This window comes from Hippichthys cyanospilos, chromosome 15, assembly GCF_059441005.1.
Source record: "Hippichthys cyanospilos isolate Australia breed blue-spotted pipefish chromosome 15, RoL_Hcya_1.0, whole genome shotgun sequence".
In the NCBI taxonomy this organism is placed as follows: domain Eukaryota; kingdom Metazoa; phylum Chordata; class Actinopteri; order Syngnathiformes; family Syngnathidae; genus Hippichthys; species Hippichthys cyanospilos.
In genome coordinates this window covers 12,878,075-12,894,456 of record NC_142383.1, presented here as the reverse complement: position 1 = coordinate 12,894,456, position 16,382 = coordinate 12,878,075, and the positions used below count along the sequence as shown (strand labels likewise).

The following is a 16,382-nucleotide window of genomic DNA, read 5'->3' as shown; positions in this document are numbered from 1 at the left end:
TGTCGTATTCATGCAATATTACCCCCTAAAAAACATGATCAATTGCACTCATAATGTTAAACATTTGCGTCTCAAATTATGGTTTGGCATTGAAATGGAATGAATGGAAATGCTGTTCATTCGCTCCCGACATGCCCCAAAAATGTTTTGCTTCAGTTAAATAGTTTGCAGCTCCATCTGTTGTTGATGCATGGGCCCCTCTGAGCAGTACGATGCAGATATACAAAAATGTAGCCATCTTTTGCTTCTTTGTAAGATGAAGTAATAATATTTATTCTTTGTAGACAGTAAATAATTATAAACCTGATATGAGTAATATCTTCAGATGTTTGCTTAAGGTGTAACAGACATCAATGCTATTCATTACCATGTATGTTGTAGCTTCATTAAAAGTTAGTTATGAGCTTTTTTAACGCATGTGTAATTATCACTGGGTATCCGTATGAAATCATACAAGACCACTGCCCATATTCAAATATTGGAAGGAAAAAATCTCTTCTGCGTGATGACATGCATAAATCATTTAGATACGGGACTGACAAAGCCAATTTCTAGGGTATTATTCGGATTATGCAACCTTAATGTTGTTTATCACGCAATATCTGGTGAAGAAATGTTTCAATAGCCTTTACTGGCCCCTGTAGCACAACCAAACTGTAGCTCACAAATCAACTTGGAACTTATCACACAATGGTGATAGCCCTAAAAAGCAAACAATACTGTACAAACAGCAGGTAAACAAGAAATCACTTTGTCAGTGTTAATGGCTGCAAAGTGCTCATTTATCGGGTATGTTGTTTTCTGTGATGTTGTTCATTTTTGTGCGGCTGTGACACAAAGCACGTGGACAAAGATGAGTTCAACAATATTCATTAATAGCTTGTTTTTATCACCATCTGTTGTGTTTTCATGGATTTGAGTTTGAGTGGAGTACAGAGGCGTGATGTGAGCAAAGTGTTAGCAATATCTGAGACCAACAGTAGTGGTTGAGAGTCTGGGGCAGTCATTAGCGTATTGGGAAACTGATTGGGCAAACGACCCCGGTGAGTGGTCCTGGTGATGTCTCCCTGAGCAGCTTTCCATCAATGGCAGAGAAAGTTTTGATTCTGTTCTTTCAAGGAGTTAAGGCAGAACTATGGTTTTAGTCTCCTTATAAACACTTGCGTTGGAGATTGACACTTTTGCTTCAATTATCATGTTTGCATCTGCAAAATTCAGCAGACATAATTGGCTGTGGCAGGCATACCTAGCGCATGCCACTTAACATTTGAAACAAGCAGCTGTGGTGACAGTTAGGGGCGCCATGTTAATGCAATGCTCGATTGGCTGTGGGACTCCCAGTCTGCAATCGCCTAAGCCCTTTACAATTAACTAGCTAACGTTTTCATTTAGTTAGTCTTTGTTGAATTGTTGTGTTTACTGTGGAAATGGCTCTACAGCTTTAAGGAAGAGTCGAAACCAAAAATGGCCTATGTTCTTTGCACCCTGACACCATTCATATCTTGTGCATAACTTGCGTAAATGGGTAGTCTGTTGTCATTCTTAGCAGTAAAAATAGATTTTGTTTCAGATAACTAAATTGTTGTGTACAATCAATACTTTTAAAAAGACATTTTTCATTTGCTGTCAATTGAACATGACATGACTTTTGCTCAACAACAGGGTAACGGCAAACCATTACTCGTCTTTTAGACGTATCTTTTATAAGCTGATTCGTGATTGGTTGTTACCTGAGCCTTCAGCACATTTCAAGTGTTAGGCTAAAGGAGTGTCTAAAAATGGCCAATTAACTTCAAGAGTTAATTATGGACAAAATCTTACCTTTTTACTTCTAAAAAATTACAAATAAAGAGAGTATCCCTTTAAATTCCACAATTAAGTCTTTTGTACCTATTGTAGGCATGTCTTGAGAACCACCCATCCAGCATTCTGTCATTTCTAGTCATTTTAGTTAAGAAAACCTGCTCAATCGGTAGTATAGTAAGAAAGAATAAAGTAGAAACAGCATTTTTAAAGTGGTAGTCTTTTGAAAGCACTGTACCTTCCTTAGTTTTGATAATGCAGCATTAACAGGTCAATCGACTTGTTATTGTTGTTTCAGTTTCATAAGGGTGTTGCAAAGTTTAAATTTAAAAATAGTCAAACCAATGGTGAAAAATCCAGACTTGCAAATACAATTGCTGGCAGGCTTTTAATGAGCAAATGACTTTATTTGATTGATGCCAATTCCCGCTGTGAGCCCGCTGGTTTTTGTCTGTAAAGTTGGATCGCTGCCTCGTAGGCCAGGTGTGTGTGTGCGGGTTCTTCTGTAACTATGGTGCCATTTCTCTTGCACCTCTCCAGATGTTCAGTGACTTGTTCTGCAGCCATGAGAAGGGGGGAAAAAAACCTTCACTGTAAAATTGTACTTTGTGTATGAACTTTCAGACGCTTACAACAGTATTTCAAAACTTAATTAGGTATGGCAGTGGTTGGCAACCTTTTTTCAATGATGCACCCTCATTTGAAATATTTTGTTCAACCATATACCCCCCTAATCAGCACAAAGATGTTTTGGATTTAAAAAAAAAAGAGCTCTGTGCCATCTCTTTGTTTTATTAACCATTAAAATTATAATTGTGTTGGTGTTTTGGGTCAACCCTTACCATTCCCAATCTGGTAAAATACTGTGGAATGGACAAAACATTCCTTAACCAATGGCATGGATTGGATGAAGCACAACACGAAGAAAGCAGATGAAAGCAGGAGGCAAATGAGATAAAGGGGCAAACGTCTGCAATGTGGAGCGCAAGCTGCATAGGACAATCAATAGCTATTTAACAAACAGTCAGGAAAGTCGGGAGAGGAATATTTATCACACCTTTCTGTTGGCGCCTTATCGGGAGTCGGTGCTAAGGCAGAGATAATGAAATGACGGGAAGCAAGGTTTGTTTAAAATTAGATCTGACTTATGGGAAGCTTATCCCAACATCGGGCTGAGAAAATGCAGGGTGTCTCACCTGCTTGGGCAAGATACACTTAACTTGGATCATGAGTGTTTATGATCGCTACATTATTTTAGGTAGGGGTGTTAAAGTGGTTCCTTTATCACTTAAAATATGCACAAAGAACATATGGAAAAATACTAATGTACAATGTTATGGAAAAATACTTCTTGCATATGAATGTATGAAGCCTCAATAATATAGCAGTCTTAACTTTTTTTCAGCTTGAACATTTGTTATTAATGTCAATTTAATTTGTTTATTCCAATTCTTTAGGAGTTGGCATTTAGCTCACTTAGCTCTCCCTAGAGAGAAGTTGATAGATAAATGGCACTCGTGTTTATGAAAAAAATCAAAGGGCAAAATAAACTTGACAAGACAAAGAGCTGACAAGCGCGTGGCCGTTGGGAGAAGGCCACAGGATTGATTCAGAATGGGTAACCTGTACAAAGCCATACTGTAACCCTTACGAATATCAACTTAATACATTTTTGTTTCTGTACCTAGGGCAGAAAAATTGTGAAATCTGGATTTTGCATGAATGGCAGAATGCAGGATGTGTGGTTTACTAGAAGTTTATAATAGATACAGTAACTACCATATTTCTCCGTGTAAGAGTTTTTTGTCCTCATTTTCAACCTCCATATTGGGGGGTCGACTTTAAGCCGTATAACTCAAAGCCAGACCAATTTTCTCCATGTCTCTGTTTGAATAACATAAATTCGAATGTGAAATACATAATTTCATATCATTTATAAGGCTTAAGCACCAAACAGGAGAAAGAAAAAGAACTCCACACAGGCAAGATTTTGTGATAAGTGTATGTGTTAAGAGTTAGTTCGTTTGATTGACGTGCGCGAGAGAGAGCGCTGAAAGAAAAAAAAAAAGAACATTGGACCACGTGCTGTTATGTCGTTTTGTGCTGTTTTAGCACGGCAATCACGGCTGCTCACGGCAATCACAATGATTGGTAGTTACCAGAGGTGGGCATTTTACAATTTATTTTTTTTGCTAGTACGTCATTTACATTGCTGTCTGTGCATGGACCCCCTCCCATCGTCGTTGGCATGTTGTTTTTGTAAGTTTGCCGATGCTATAATCGTCATTTTGTTGGTCTGTCAGCCAATTATTAACAGTATTTCCATCATAACGTCACCAAAACGTGACAGTTGGTGCTTGGAAAATGTAACTGGATGAGGTGGCAAAGTGTTGCGAACGGTGACACGCAACACAGTTGGTGACGATTACAACGATGAATTAAAAATACTTTACAAAATCTAGTGTTCCTTTAACCCTGAGAGATGAAATATGAATTTGCAAGATTAAGGGTCATGTTTAATCCACTGATGGACTCAGACCATTTTTTCACTATCCATCCAAGTCTGTCTAACTAATGTGAACAGACAGGGCAGCACTTGGAGTAATTAGACGCGTGCTGCAGTTTAGCCAGGCCACACCATTTTATTGTTCCATAAACAATGGTTTTCAATTAGAGTAATACCAATTTTACAGAGCTCACTTGGGGTAATAGCATTTGCAAGAGAATTAGGATTTTGGCTCAAAAGACGATTTGATTCCCATTCAAGGAATAAATAAACAACAGTTAGTCATTCCTCCTTGTACTGATACAGAATAGTGAGGTTAAATAAATAAATAGTTCCGCAGTTGAGCACGGTCATCAAAGTTTAGAGGGCTCTGCCCTGCCAAGTTGGGAAATTTTGGAATGTCTATCATCACTTACTAAAATGTTGAGGTGAATATATGTATGCTTTAAGCTAGTATGTTTTATCTAGAAAGTCTGTGGGCAAAATATATTCAAACTTGTGCACCCATTTTTTCCAACAATTTTTATTATGTATTCTGAGTGGTTTATTTTTGGACTCATTGGAGCTACCCTACTAGTATGCTCAAATAGATAATGGTCTAAAAACACTACTTCCCAAACCAAGTTTGCCTCTTACCATGTCTTTCACTCTTCTACAGATTTTACTGCTTCTCTAAACATTAATACTGCTCTGGAATAACGTCTATCCACTGTGTACACTCTTTCATGCCTAGCCTTCCATTTACTCTAATGTCTTGCGTCTCGCTGAATGGATGGCCCTTTTATTGATTGTATACAAAGAAATAAGGCTTTTGGGAATTCCTTTACTCTCCCTAACATCAAATTGACAAAGAGTCTGTTGAATTCAATCAATGAAAATTCTTTTTGTACCTTTGGAATAATTATTAAAAGACCTCAGTGGAATTGTGCCTCAAAAAGATGCTCTTTTTCTGCTTATAGATGCAAGAGGCTCTTTCTGCGCTGTCTGATCTGCCGCTGTCGCAAATGTCCTCCACAACACCTGCCTATCGAGAAGATCAAAGGTCTCACACAGAGAGCCGAGGAAGCCGTCGCAGCAGGGATTCGCCGTCCTCATCACACTACTCATCCCGAGCCGCAGACAGAGACTCTAAAAAAGGCAGATACCGAGATGGTGATCGCGAGAGACGCAGAGATCGAGAGCATGAGAAAGACAGACATAGAGACAAGGATAGGGAAAAGGACAAAAAGAAGAAAAAACACAAAAGGAGGTCACGGTCAAGATCTATGTCAAGGTCAAAGAGCAGACACTCCTTTTCCAGTTCCAACAGGAGGTCGCGCAGGTCACGGTAAGTGTCTATATAAAATTTTTACCCTTTCCATGCTGTTTTAACTTTTATCAATTCAAATGGGATCCAAAACACGATCTCAAGTTCAAATGTCAAATCAGTTCTGTCCAAATAGGTTTCATCTTCAATGTGAACTTTAACATTAATCACGGAATGACCTTTTTCCTGACTAAATTATGCAATAACTTAATAAGAATGCATTTCCAAGGACTAAACAATGACTAAATGTATTGACTTTTTTGTCAGAAAATTAAAAAAAGATTGAAAAGTCCAATTAGCTAATTTACTCATTTTGTTGGAAGAGACTAGACTAGACTCGTGACCTAAACCATAGTTAAAAATAAACAAACAAAAAAGTCCTCTCCTTTCCCACTGAAAATGACCCACATCCCAACCTTCTCATGTTCCTAATGACTTCCACTCCCAAACGGTCCCGTTTAAATAATTGTTCAAGTTTTTCTTTCTACGCATTGCATAATTCTATCCTGACAACGTTTCATCTTGTATGTCCCAACCTTATGACTGAAGACAAAGTATAACTTCCTTCCCTGCAGGAAATCTGCGGGGAAAAAATGCCAACCTCAATTTGAGGTTCAAGGAAGCAGCCAGGAAAGCGAGACAAATTTGAAAATCAAAAGATCCATTTACATTTGTGCATATTAAACTAAACATACAACTTTTATTAATCATTTGACTTATACAGGCTCTGTATACTGTATGTGACTGTGTAATTTTACATTTGATGGGTACACACTCCAGACCCAGCCAAGCAATTAAAAGTCATTTTTACAACAAAATAAAATGCACTGTAATTTTAAAATGATTAGAAATAGCAAAGCTAAATTCTAGTTGCAGAGTGTAAATCTAAAACAACGTGGAGCCGTTGATCCTGAGGTGTCTCCTACCACTTTTTTTTTTTTTTTCCGGCTGACTGAGGCATTTATTTGTATTAAATAAAGACACACACAATAAGTCGTTTGTGTTTTCTTCCTTATGTACCAACACCTTCTCAAAACAAATGACATAACACTTTGAAAAGACATATTAGGTTTCCTTCTTCCTCCCAACCTATTTTTTGCCACCTAATCACACCATTAGGGGATATTTTTCAGTCCTGAGTTTCTCTTAGCTCTATCTTATGCTGTCTTTTATTTGTGTGTCTGACAAGATCCCGCTCACATTCGCCTAGTAGAAGGGGCCGGGAGGGTCCATCACCAGAACGGAGACATGATGTCAGGGATCGAGAATCCCATCATCACAGCAGCAGCTCCAGCCTGCCCAGGGAGCATTCAAAATCCAGGTGAGCACTTCCTGAGCAATTTATTACATAGCTCCCTGTATACCCAGTGATGGAAGTTCAAAATTGAGTATACGTCGTTTGACGTTCTCATTCCTTTCACAACAAAGGCATGATGATTTTTTTTTTCTTTAAAATACACCTTTTGCATATCCTTCTCCTGCGTGGACTCCAGCAAGTCAGTTCTCGCTCTGCACCTCTCTTTTGCTGAAAGGGAATGAGAGACACTCTTCCATTTATCGGAAATAAGTTGGCTGTACCCATGTCCCCAACAGTCCAAACATCTCATTTAAATTTAAGCTAATAAAAATCCTTTTAGCAGCTTCAAGACATTTGTAGACTAAATACAACATTGAAAGTAATGCTTTGCTACATGTTTACTCATGAGAAAGCCTTTGTTTCATCAGGTGATTGACTGTTAGACACCTGAAGTGTGAAAGGTAATTAATCATTGTGCAGAGTCTGCACTGATCTACCCCTTGACTTGCTTTTGTAACAATCACATCAAATTAATTCGAAGGGGAAACTTGCTTCATGCTAAATTCAACAGTAAATCAATAGACGCAATCAATTGTACAAACGTAGCCTTGGGTGTCCCGTTTACAGACAATGATACACTTCTGTCACTGCCTGCAAATATACCTTATCATTCCCTGCCTGAAATAAGTAAGCAGGCCATGCGGGGGTATTTTACCCTGACAAGCTTCAGTGTTTGGAAAAGGACGGTAAACTGTGTAGAAACCTGGATGGTAATTGCTCAAGGCCTGTTTGTAACATTGATTACAGGCCAATCAGCTCAACAAGCCACCATGCAACAACACTAGCAAACACTACAAACAATAGACCTACCATACAAAAGCAGGTATTGAGTGTTCAAAAAAAAGATATCCCTGAAATTGGTTTAGTTTTAAATCTCAACAACTCCCTTATTTTGTTAACCTAGTACAGCATGATTGTTTTACAGTTATTTTTTGTTTGTTTGTTTGTTTTAATTGTGGAAAAGTAACCACCCCAAACTGAGCTAAATAAAGCTGAGCCAGTACTGTGCAATAGAAAAATGGCATTTGAGTGTCACTTTATTCTCAATGAACCAATCCACCTCCCACGATCATAATGGGAGTTTGAGGTATGACCCTATTGGGCAGGTCATTAATTTACTTAATGTTCCCACATTTGTGGAACACGCATTGAATACCTTCTGCACTAATAAAGAAAATGTTATGCTTGTTTAAGCAATTAAGGCACCTTTCAATCATACATGTGGCTCAATTGAAAGTCACTCATACAACCCCCTCAGCTCTATTTCATCAAAAAAAAAAAAAAAAAAAACAGATCAGCTCTTGTCAACAACATTCCATGAATCCACAAATGTCAAACGAATAAGAGTGTTTTATATGTAGTATTTATGAAGGTATGCCCTTGGCACAGTGGTAGACATCTTCCCCTTTTCTGGAGAGTGGGGAGCACTGTCATGAGCAGATGTTCAGTATTAATTTTTAATATTTTTTGTCAAGGTTTTACTGAAATAATGGGAATGCTTGACAGACAACTATTATTAGTGCATGTACTGTGCGTAATGTGCTTTTGTCGACATGCTACCAAAATTTTGATGTAAAATGGAGCTGGCAGTTTTCTCCAGCATTAATTTAAAAAGCCGGTTTGCTGAACATAGAAACCCAGCCCCCTTTCCTAGATGAATTATTGCTGTCTGCATTCAAAAGGCTTAAGAGCCCTCTATTTGTCACAATTATTTCACACAGGTCTCCTCTTGTAAAAAGGAAGAGTTCCATATCCTTAGGAACCAAAAAGATCACAGGTTCCTCTGTTTCACCTTACCCATCACCCAATAGAGCTTTGTCACCATCTTCAAGCCCGGCCTCCAGTCTGGTCCTGTCCAGGTAAGACTGTTGTCTAATTTCCTCGCTCATCTATCAAAACATTTTCTCTCTCTCTCTCTTTCTACAGAAATAAAATGTAATATTTCACTTTTATCGCTTGCATAGTGATATTCTGAGCAATGTTGACCACAGTTGAAGCGATATCTGATGTTTGTTGGTTGATTACCTGCAGGCAGATACTTCCCTTTCTATTATTTGTCTCCTCATTTCACTGTTCCAGATTTCTGTGTTGCTTTGAACATTTTAGAACATGTCATGCATATTGTATGACTCCTCCCATTAACCTGATTGGTTCCTTTCTCTTCCTCTATGTTCTGGTTTTGCGTTTGTGGAACACCACTTGTCCTCTTGTCTCTGCAGGGGTGCTTCTCAGGAGAAAGAGCCCGTTTCGTCCTCCATAGTATCTGCTGTTCAGACCAAAATTACTCAGGTATTGTGCTCATTACTTAAAACATAAACACGTCCAACCCTAAATTTCAGGGTTAGGTTGAGCTGAGGGTCATCTGATATCGCCTAGAAATGACAGTAATTAGGATTTGTCATCATTCAGCTATCATTGAGGAGTAAAGAAAATATTTTTCAGATACTAAAAAAAATGCCAACCAATGTCGGACAGTAGTACAACAGAACATTTCCAAGTGAAATTCAGAGATCAAACAAAATGTTCCATAAAATATGCCACTAAGGTTGCTCAACATGTCTTCTTCCAAATGGTTCATGAAGTGTTAAGATTGCCGAGTCATAATGTGCTTCTTCACTTCAAAGCTGTGGTGTTTTGTTTTTTGTTTTTTTGTTTTTTTCCATTTCAGATCGATAGTGAATTGCACCTCATGATTGTTTACATTTCGCTACTGACTGTTTTTATTTAAGTGGTTAGGATGAAGAAGTGAAAGTGGCTCACACTGAATTAGCTCAAACAAATAAAACTCATAATATGCAGTTGATAAATATTTACGATGGTGACCGTTTAGCCCTATAGGCGATTATTTTCCAGCATCAAAAACAAAACTTATTGGCTCAACTGTTTGACTAAAGCCCCCATTCGCCCGGGATGTAAATATCTGCAAATACTGAGTTAGCGATTGCGCATTGATGTCAGGGATTTGTCAGGGTTCGTTAAAGGTCGCAATTCTTCTGAGGCATTCTTAAGAGTTTCTGGAACACTTGTTTTTCGTGTCACATATGAAAAAGAAAAAGCTTCTGTATCATTTAGACTATCAGAATGTCTTAGGCCCCTATCCCACAGAGGAAGAATTCTGGTGAGTGTCTGAAGGTAGCAGCTCTTTTGATTTCCTTTGGGTTTGTGCAAGGTCGTTAAATGTCCACAAAAGGTTGCCAGATGTTGCTCTTTTTGCATTGAAATAGTGAACGTGCTCAAAATTACTGTGCAACGTGAGCAGTACAGATGACATTTTGGGGACCTTGATCAAATCCCGAGGAGATCAAAAGAGACGGTGAACACTAACCACCGTCCGCCCATTTGTGGAATAGGGGCTTTAGAGGGTATCATTTTTCCTTAACATGAATAGGATTTTCACTTGGCTTGATTAAATCAATTGGTGTGAAACTTCATATAAATCTTAATCATCAGTAGAATATGTTGATCATGAAGAATGATGAGTGACACTTCCCAAATTTGGAGTATTCCTAGGAGGAAAACCTGTGCAGTGTTTTTGGATGCGCATTACAGCTTTGGGCACTCCAAATAAGAGGTCCAAAGCACACTAATAGAAATGGGCTTCTTTTAAATTGTCAAAGTGTAGCCTAGACTCACCGGGTTGTGTGTCGCCTGTGTGTTTGCTTCACTGTAGTACTCCTCTGAAAGCACAACACATTAGTCAGTGTAATCGTGCTCTCACTCTCCCAAATATACTGTGACCTTGGTCAACACTCTCTCCCCGCTCCGCCCTGTTTAACATTACAGTGTCAAATTTATGGCCCTCATCAAGCTGCTTTCCATAATCGGATGCGTCCGCACATATCGTTCCTGAAAGAAAAATGTATTGTGCGATTGCGGAAGGATATAAATTGGAATGCCGGATTATTTTGGTTTGCCAACTCAGGGCTCCTCTTGCCCGTATTGGCACCACGGCTGCCAAACCCCCGCTGTTCTCTGCCGAGTGATTGTCGTCACAGCCACTTATTACAACTTAAACCCCCACCTGTGATTCTTACAAACACACCCTGAATTATTCAAGGCCGTCTAATAGCCTTGTTGCTAGTCGTCTCGTCCCGCCTCGTCGCCGTCGGGTTTGTCGCTGCCTTCCCGTCTGTTCGTCCTCACCGCTGTTGCGTCGTTTCATACGTAGTGTTAAGCAACCGTCCTGCAGCATTTTGCCTGACATGCTATATATTTTTTTTAATTTACCGTGTTTTCATCGCCGACATAGCCGGGTTCAAGGCTAGGTTGTTCAATACAAAAAAAAAAATGTTTTGTAAAGGCAGTGCTGTTCTGACAGGATTTTAATGAGTTGAGAAGGAACCAGGCCAGTGTACAAACTATGCGTCGTTATCACAAAGTGAGTCTAGGTTGTTATTGTGCAAGCGTACCCGAAAGAAACCTCACTTTTCTCGCTCCCATTCCACATTGCCTTTCCACTAAATTAGCACATCAGAGACTCAAAACAGGAGCTGACATTTGTTCCCCGGTGCCTTTCGGACAGAACTGGATGCATAGTGACATAAACCACGCAAAGAAAAGCGCCTTTCTATGAGCCTCTGTTGTTCACTTTCAAAATCTACTTTTTTTTTTTTTCTCTCCGGTTTAACACGCCTTGAACATTTTTCTTAGATATGTCTTGTCTTTACTTCTATTGGCAATCGGTTTAGTGGAAAGTGTGTGCTTCTTCTGCCTCAAAATAATTCAAGTAGGGGTGCAACTAATGATTATTTATAAGGGATTAATGTGTTGATCATTTTGTCAGTTAATTGTTCAATCACATTAAAAAGATGTTGTTTTTGTCTTTTTATTAAAAAACAGGACTTGATTTCAAATTATTAGTGGAATTTTCGACTAATCAGGCAATTGTTGCAGATCTAGACTTAAGTTCCCCACCGTATCCCTCCCCTAAAGGATTTTGATCCTTATCAGGGGTCAGCGCCCATTCACTGCCATTGATGACTATACGCCAATTCTAGTCGATTTGGTTTTTCAACCAGGACAGACAGAGAGCATTTGATGTTAATTATTCCACTGTAAATTTGAATCTTGGAAACAACTTTACCAGTGCACAATCGCCGGTAGACGGCGTTCACGTCCCATTTTAGTTAGCAGGTTGAACACGATCTTTCAGTTTTGAATGTCAAAATGTTCTGAAATGGATGGAAATCACAAAGACATATATATATTTTAGCTTACTTTATCAATTCGTTTCCCATCTACGAATCCCAATCTCAATATTGATCCATATATAAGGCGCACCTGATTATAAGACGCACCCTCAGCTTTATGAAAAAAAATTAAGGCTTTTAGGTGCGCCTTATAGTGCGGAAAATACGGTATATACTACAGTGCAACAGTGCCCATTTACACATTTTTCACTGATCCCTTTTACATTATTACTCAGAAATCCTTACGTCACGTCTCTGGCTACTGGCTACTTGCCTGTGAGCACCATGTTTGTGACCTCTGACTTTTATGCTAATAATCTCTTGTTAGGTCTCACTAATTGCCTTAAATTGAGTCAAGATAGTTTAAGCAATTCCTTCAAGCAAAGAAAAATGCCATCTTCCAGTAACTGACCAAGAAGGTTGAAGCGCGACATGAGACAACTGTCGAGGCGGCACTAGCTGCAGGCGTAGGCGAAATGATAATCAAAGGCAGAATAAGGAATGAGAATATAAAAGCCTGCTAGCTGCTCTTTATGGCAAACTGACAGAGGCTGGTGGCCTGACTCGCGCACTCCTCGACAGCGAGCTCTCACGCTGGGAGGAAGAAAGTGTGGCTACAGGCGCTGCATAGGCAACCATGTCAGCGCCAGACATCACTGAAAAGTGTGTGTTTAGTGTACATTTCCAGTCACTGGGGGGGCAAAAGTGAAATGAAATGGCCTTTTGAGCGATGTGATGTGACAGTTCCACACCCTCTGTGATTACAGCTGTTAATTTGTCTCGTCTTTCGGCAGAGCTCAGGGGTGGATATTTGTCCATGTGCGAATGAATCACTCCCGAGATGGGAGCTCGCACATCCCCGGAGAAAGGGAGTGAAAGCGCAAAGCGAAGACGTTCGTTGACCGGGGGGGGGGGGGGGTATCGTGCCCATCTATAGAAGGGTCCAGGGATATGATGCGTGTGCCTAACGAAAGGCAGGAAGTGCATTCCGAAAGAAAGAAACCGTACAACAGCTGTAAAAACATATCGCTCATCGGTCGTGCAAAGTGCTTTGCACGTTTGTAATATGAGCAGTTCTGCCCTTTCAATCTAAGCTGGTAAAGCCCCGGTTTGCTTCGGCAAAGCTTGGTGCTGAAGGAGGTCTCTCAGCTTCTTATTAAATGAGTTTGCGCAGAGCCAGGCGAAGGTGGGAAAACAACAACCAAGGACAATTCAAACTTGGTGGACGAGAGAGCACCCACATTAGGGATGTCGAACTCGTTTTGGTCACAGGCCGTAGAAGATATACGCTTGCCCTCGGTCACTCTGTTCAAACTGTGGAGAACTCTGTATGAATTCCCATCATGCATACAGAACATCATTAGATGATGTCCCTTGCATTTGTTTACCAATCTTTACTTTTTAGCAGACCGCTTTTAATCCATGGATAAAACGGTGTTTTAACATCCAATTCCAAAGTGTGTTTTTACGTTTAAGAGTGCAGACTTTGCATCCCGGGTACTTGTCCCTCCACCCGATTTTGCTAAAGAATGGGCTAAAAATGGCTGATCGTAGGTGATTGATTACTTTGGTTAATTGATTACTAATCAACTGTTTTAATTAATTACTAATCAGTGTTCATTATTATTGTCTGAACATTTTGCACGGTATTTATTATTGAATACAGCTAACCTTCCTTTAAAAAGTTACAACACTTTTACCCTTTTTCAGCAGTAAAAAAACGTTTTTCAGTCTGTATTTTGACAATTATTTTTTATTTTTTTGATGTTTTGATCAAGGCAAAAGTTGCCATAGTTTACGGAAACTAACAAAACAACTTGAACTGGCTTTTAAATGAATAAAATTGAAACAAGATCTTAAGTTTATAGCACAGTATAATTTTGAAAGTATCCTTTGTTTTTGTCTTTGTAAATTGATGTCATGAGCTTTTGGGGTTCATTTTAAGGATTTTATTTCAGGATTACTGTACACAATTTTTTTAATATTACAAATAAAAATGACTAAACTTTGCAACTTCATCCATATTTCACAAGACATCATTAATCGGAATGCTGATTTTAGACAACTGTGTGCACATGTAACATTGTAAAGAACATTTTCTTTCTTTTGACAACCACACTGCCCACTCCCTCCAAAAAAAAAATATCAGGGCTTAGTAGAGTTCAGTTAACAATAGAAAAATGATGAGGGAGGCACATCATTTCTATTTACTTTTTAACAAAGCTATTGTGGTTAGAAAGATATGAGTGCAGCAAGAAAATGGACCACTGCAGCAAAATGAAGATTGTGGAATACAGTCATAAAGCATCCAAGGCTAAGACAAAGCAAGCGGGTAAGCTAACACGTTAGCATGAGTGCTTATTTTTTTGTCCATTATTTATTTGAGAGCGTTGGGTGGAATGTACGGTATCTTCAAATTTTACAATGTTATGGCATCGACCTGCAGTAGTTTATGTCACTACACACGTACATACTTTAAACAATACAAGATATTGCCAGCGGGAAAGCGTCAATAGGGAGCAGTTTTAAGCAGAGCAATAGAAAACATGCATAAAAAAGGTCAAAGCCAACCCCAGAAGCACATCATTATTTTGCCATCATTAGAGCCCGCCATGGCTATTCAAGACATTGTTTTGTTTTGTTTTTTTCCCCTCCCCCCTCACTGACAAGAACCTTGTTTTGTTTGTCACGCTGTGTTTAGGACCTAATGGCAAAAGTACGTGCCATGCTGGCCTCATCAAAGGTTTTCCAACCTCCTACGTCCTGAAAACATCTTGGCCATCAACTAACTGACAACACTCAACAATTTCCAGGAGATTACTCAGTTGGAGTCTCTTTCAGCGCCTTTTGTTTATGATTGGTTCATCTTTGAGAGTCAGATTGTCCAAAGTCACCCATTGAAGACGAGCTATCTACTTGGACCGCCTACCCGACAAAGTGGCTCAGTGTCAGATGATGGATCATACGGTTCTTTTTTTTTTTTTTTCACTTCTCAAATGCATTTGTTGTATTGCTTTCGCAGTCTCTAAAAGTTGGAACTTATCCAAAGGTCGTGATGCTCCTTCTATGAAGGATATTCAGTATTCACATCCATCACCTTTACTGTTCAACTCCAGAACGCACCTTTCCTTTATATTTTAATTTTTATACTTCCCCCTCATCTCTAGTGTGGCCTTGTATTTCTGTGACTGATCCAAGCTGTCAATAAAGATTAATAATTCTCTCACTCCGCAGACTCCAAAGTGATTTTTTTTTATTTATCCCAACCCAAACTACTTGGGATGGCATTGTGATGGTGTGTACTTAGTCAGATAGACCTTATTGAGCTTTCTTTCAGCTGTGCTCATTTGTTTACATACATTTGGAGTATGTACACGTAGTAGCACAACAGTGACAACTAATAGTGAATGGTGATGTATACAGTTGCCTTCATTGCATACCCTTGGGGTGATGTAAACATGAGAACAACTAGGTTTTGGCCTACGAGTATGTTGTGTTCATAGGTGTATATACCCTTAGGGCAGGCATGTCCTCGGGGGCCGTTATCCTGTACTTTTTTTGATGTTTTCGCAGCTGATTCAATTCAGAAAACTCAAAAACATGCAGGGTAGCGGCCTTTGAGGACCGGGTTTGGACACACCTGCCTTAGGGTATGTACACATGAGCAAAGCTTTATTTTGTGCCCATAGGTTTACGTCTCCTGGGCGTATGTCACCATCAATACAAATGTCTGACAACTAATGATGTATAATTGTGCTCATCATTTTAAATAACTATATTGTGCCCATAAGTTGACACAACTTCAGAATATGTCAGTATCACAACTGTTTGTCTTCCATCTAGTGTTGATTAGAGTTAATATATAGATGTGCTCATAAGTTTAAATACCCCTAGGGTATATAGACTAGCCAAGCCTGTATATTGTGTTCATAAGTATACACACCAGTGGGGCATGTAAACGAGCACAATTATATTCCAGTGGATGGTATGTTGTGGGATATAGTAGATATTGCTCATAAGTACAAATACCCCTCGAGTATATAGACTAGCAGAGCCTGTATATTGTGTTTATAAGTCTACACACCCGTGGGGCTTGTAAACATGAGCACAATTACATTCCAACGGGTGGTATGTTGTGGCATATAGTAGGTTGTGCCCATAGGTTTACATATCCTAGGGGTATGTCAACATGAATACAAATGTCTGACAAATAATGATGTA

General features: G+C 39.2%; 1 protein-coding gene across 2 annotated transcripts in view; it reads left to right on the top strand.

Annotated features, from left to right (window-relative positions):
• Window positions 1–15,387, top strand: part of sfswap (splicing factor SWAP) — a 123,093-nt gene extending 107,706 nt beyond the window's left edge. For both annotated transcript variants that reach the window (XM_088434879.1, XM_088434880.1), the window contains 5 exons: window positions 5,269–5,636; window positions 6,805–6,936; window positions 8,694–8,831; window positions 9,192–9,261; window positions 14,863–15,387. In XM_088434879.1, the coding sequence (XP_088291005.1) occupies window positions 5,269–5,636; window positions 6,805–6,936; window positions 8,694–8,831; window positions 9,192–9,261; window positions 14,863–14,928 (774 nt within the window). In that variant the 3' untranslated portion in view covers window positions 14,929–15,387. The remainder of the gene's footprint in view (window positions 1–5,268; window positions 5,637–6,804; window positions 6,937–8,693; window positions 8,832–9,191; window positions 9,262–14,862) is intronic.
• The last annotated feature ends 995 nt before the right edge of the window (window positions 15,388–16,382 follow it).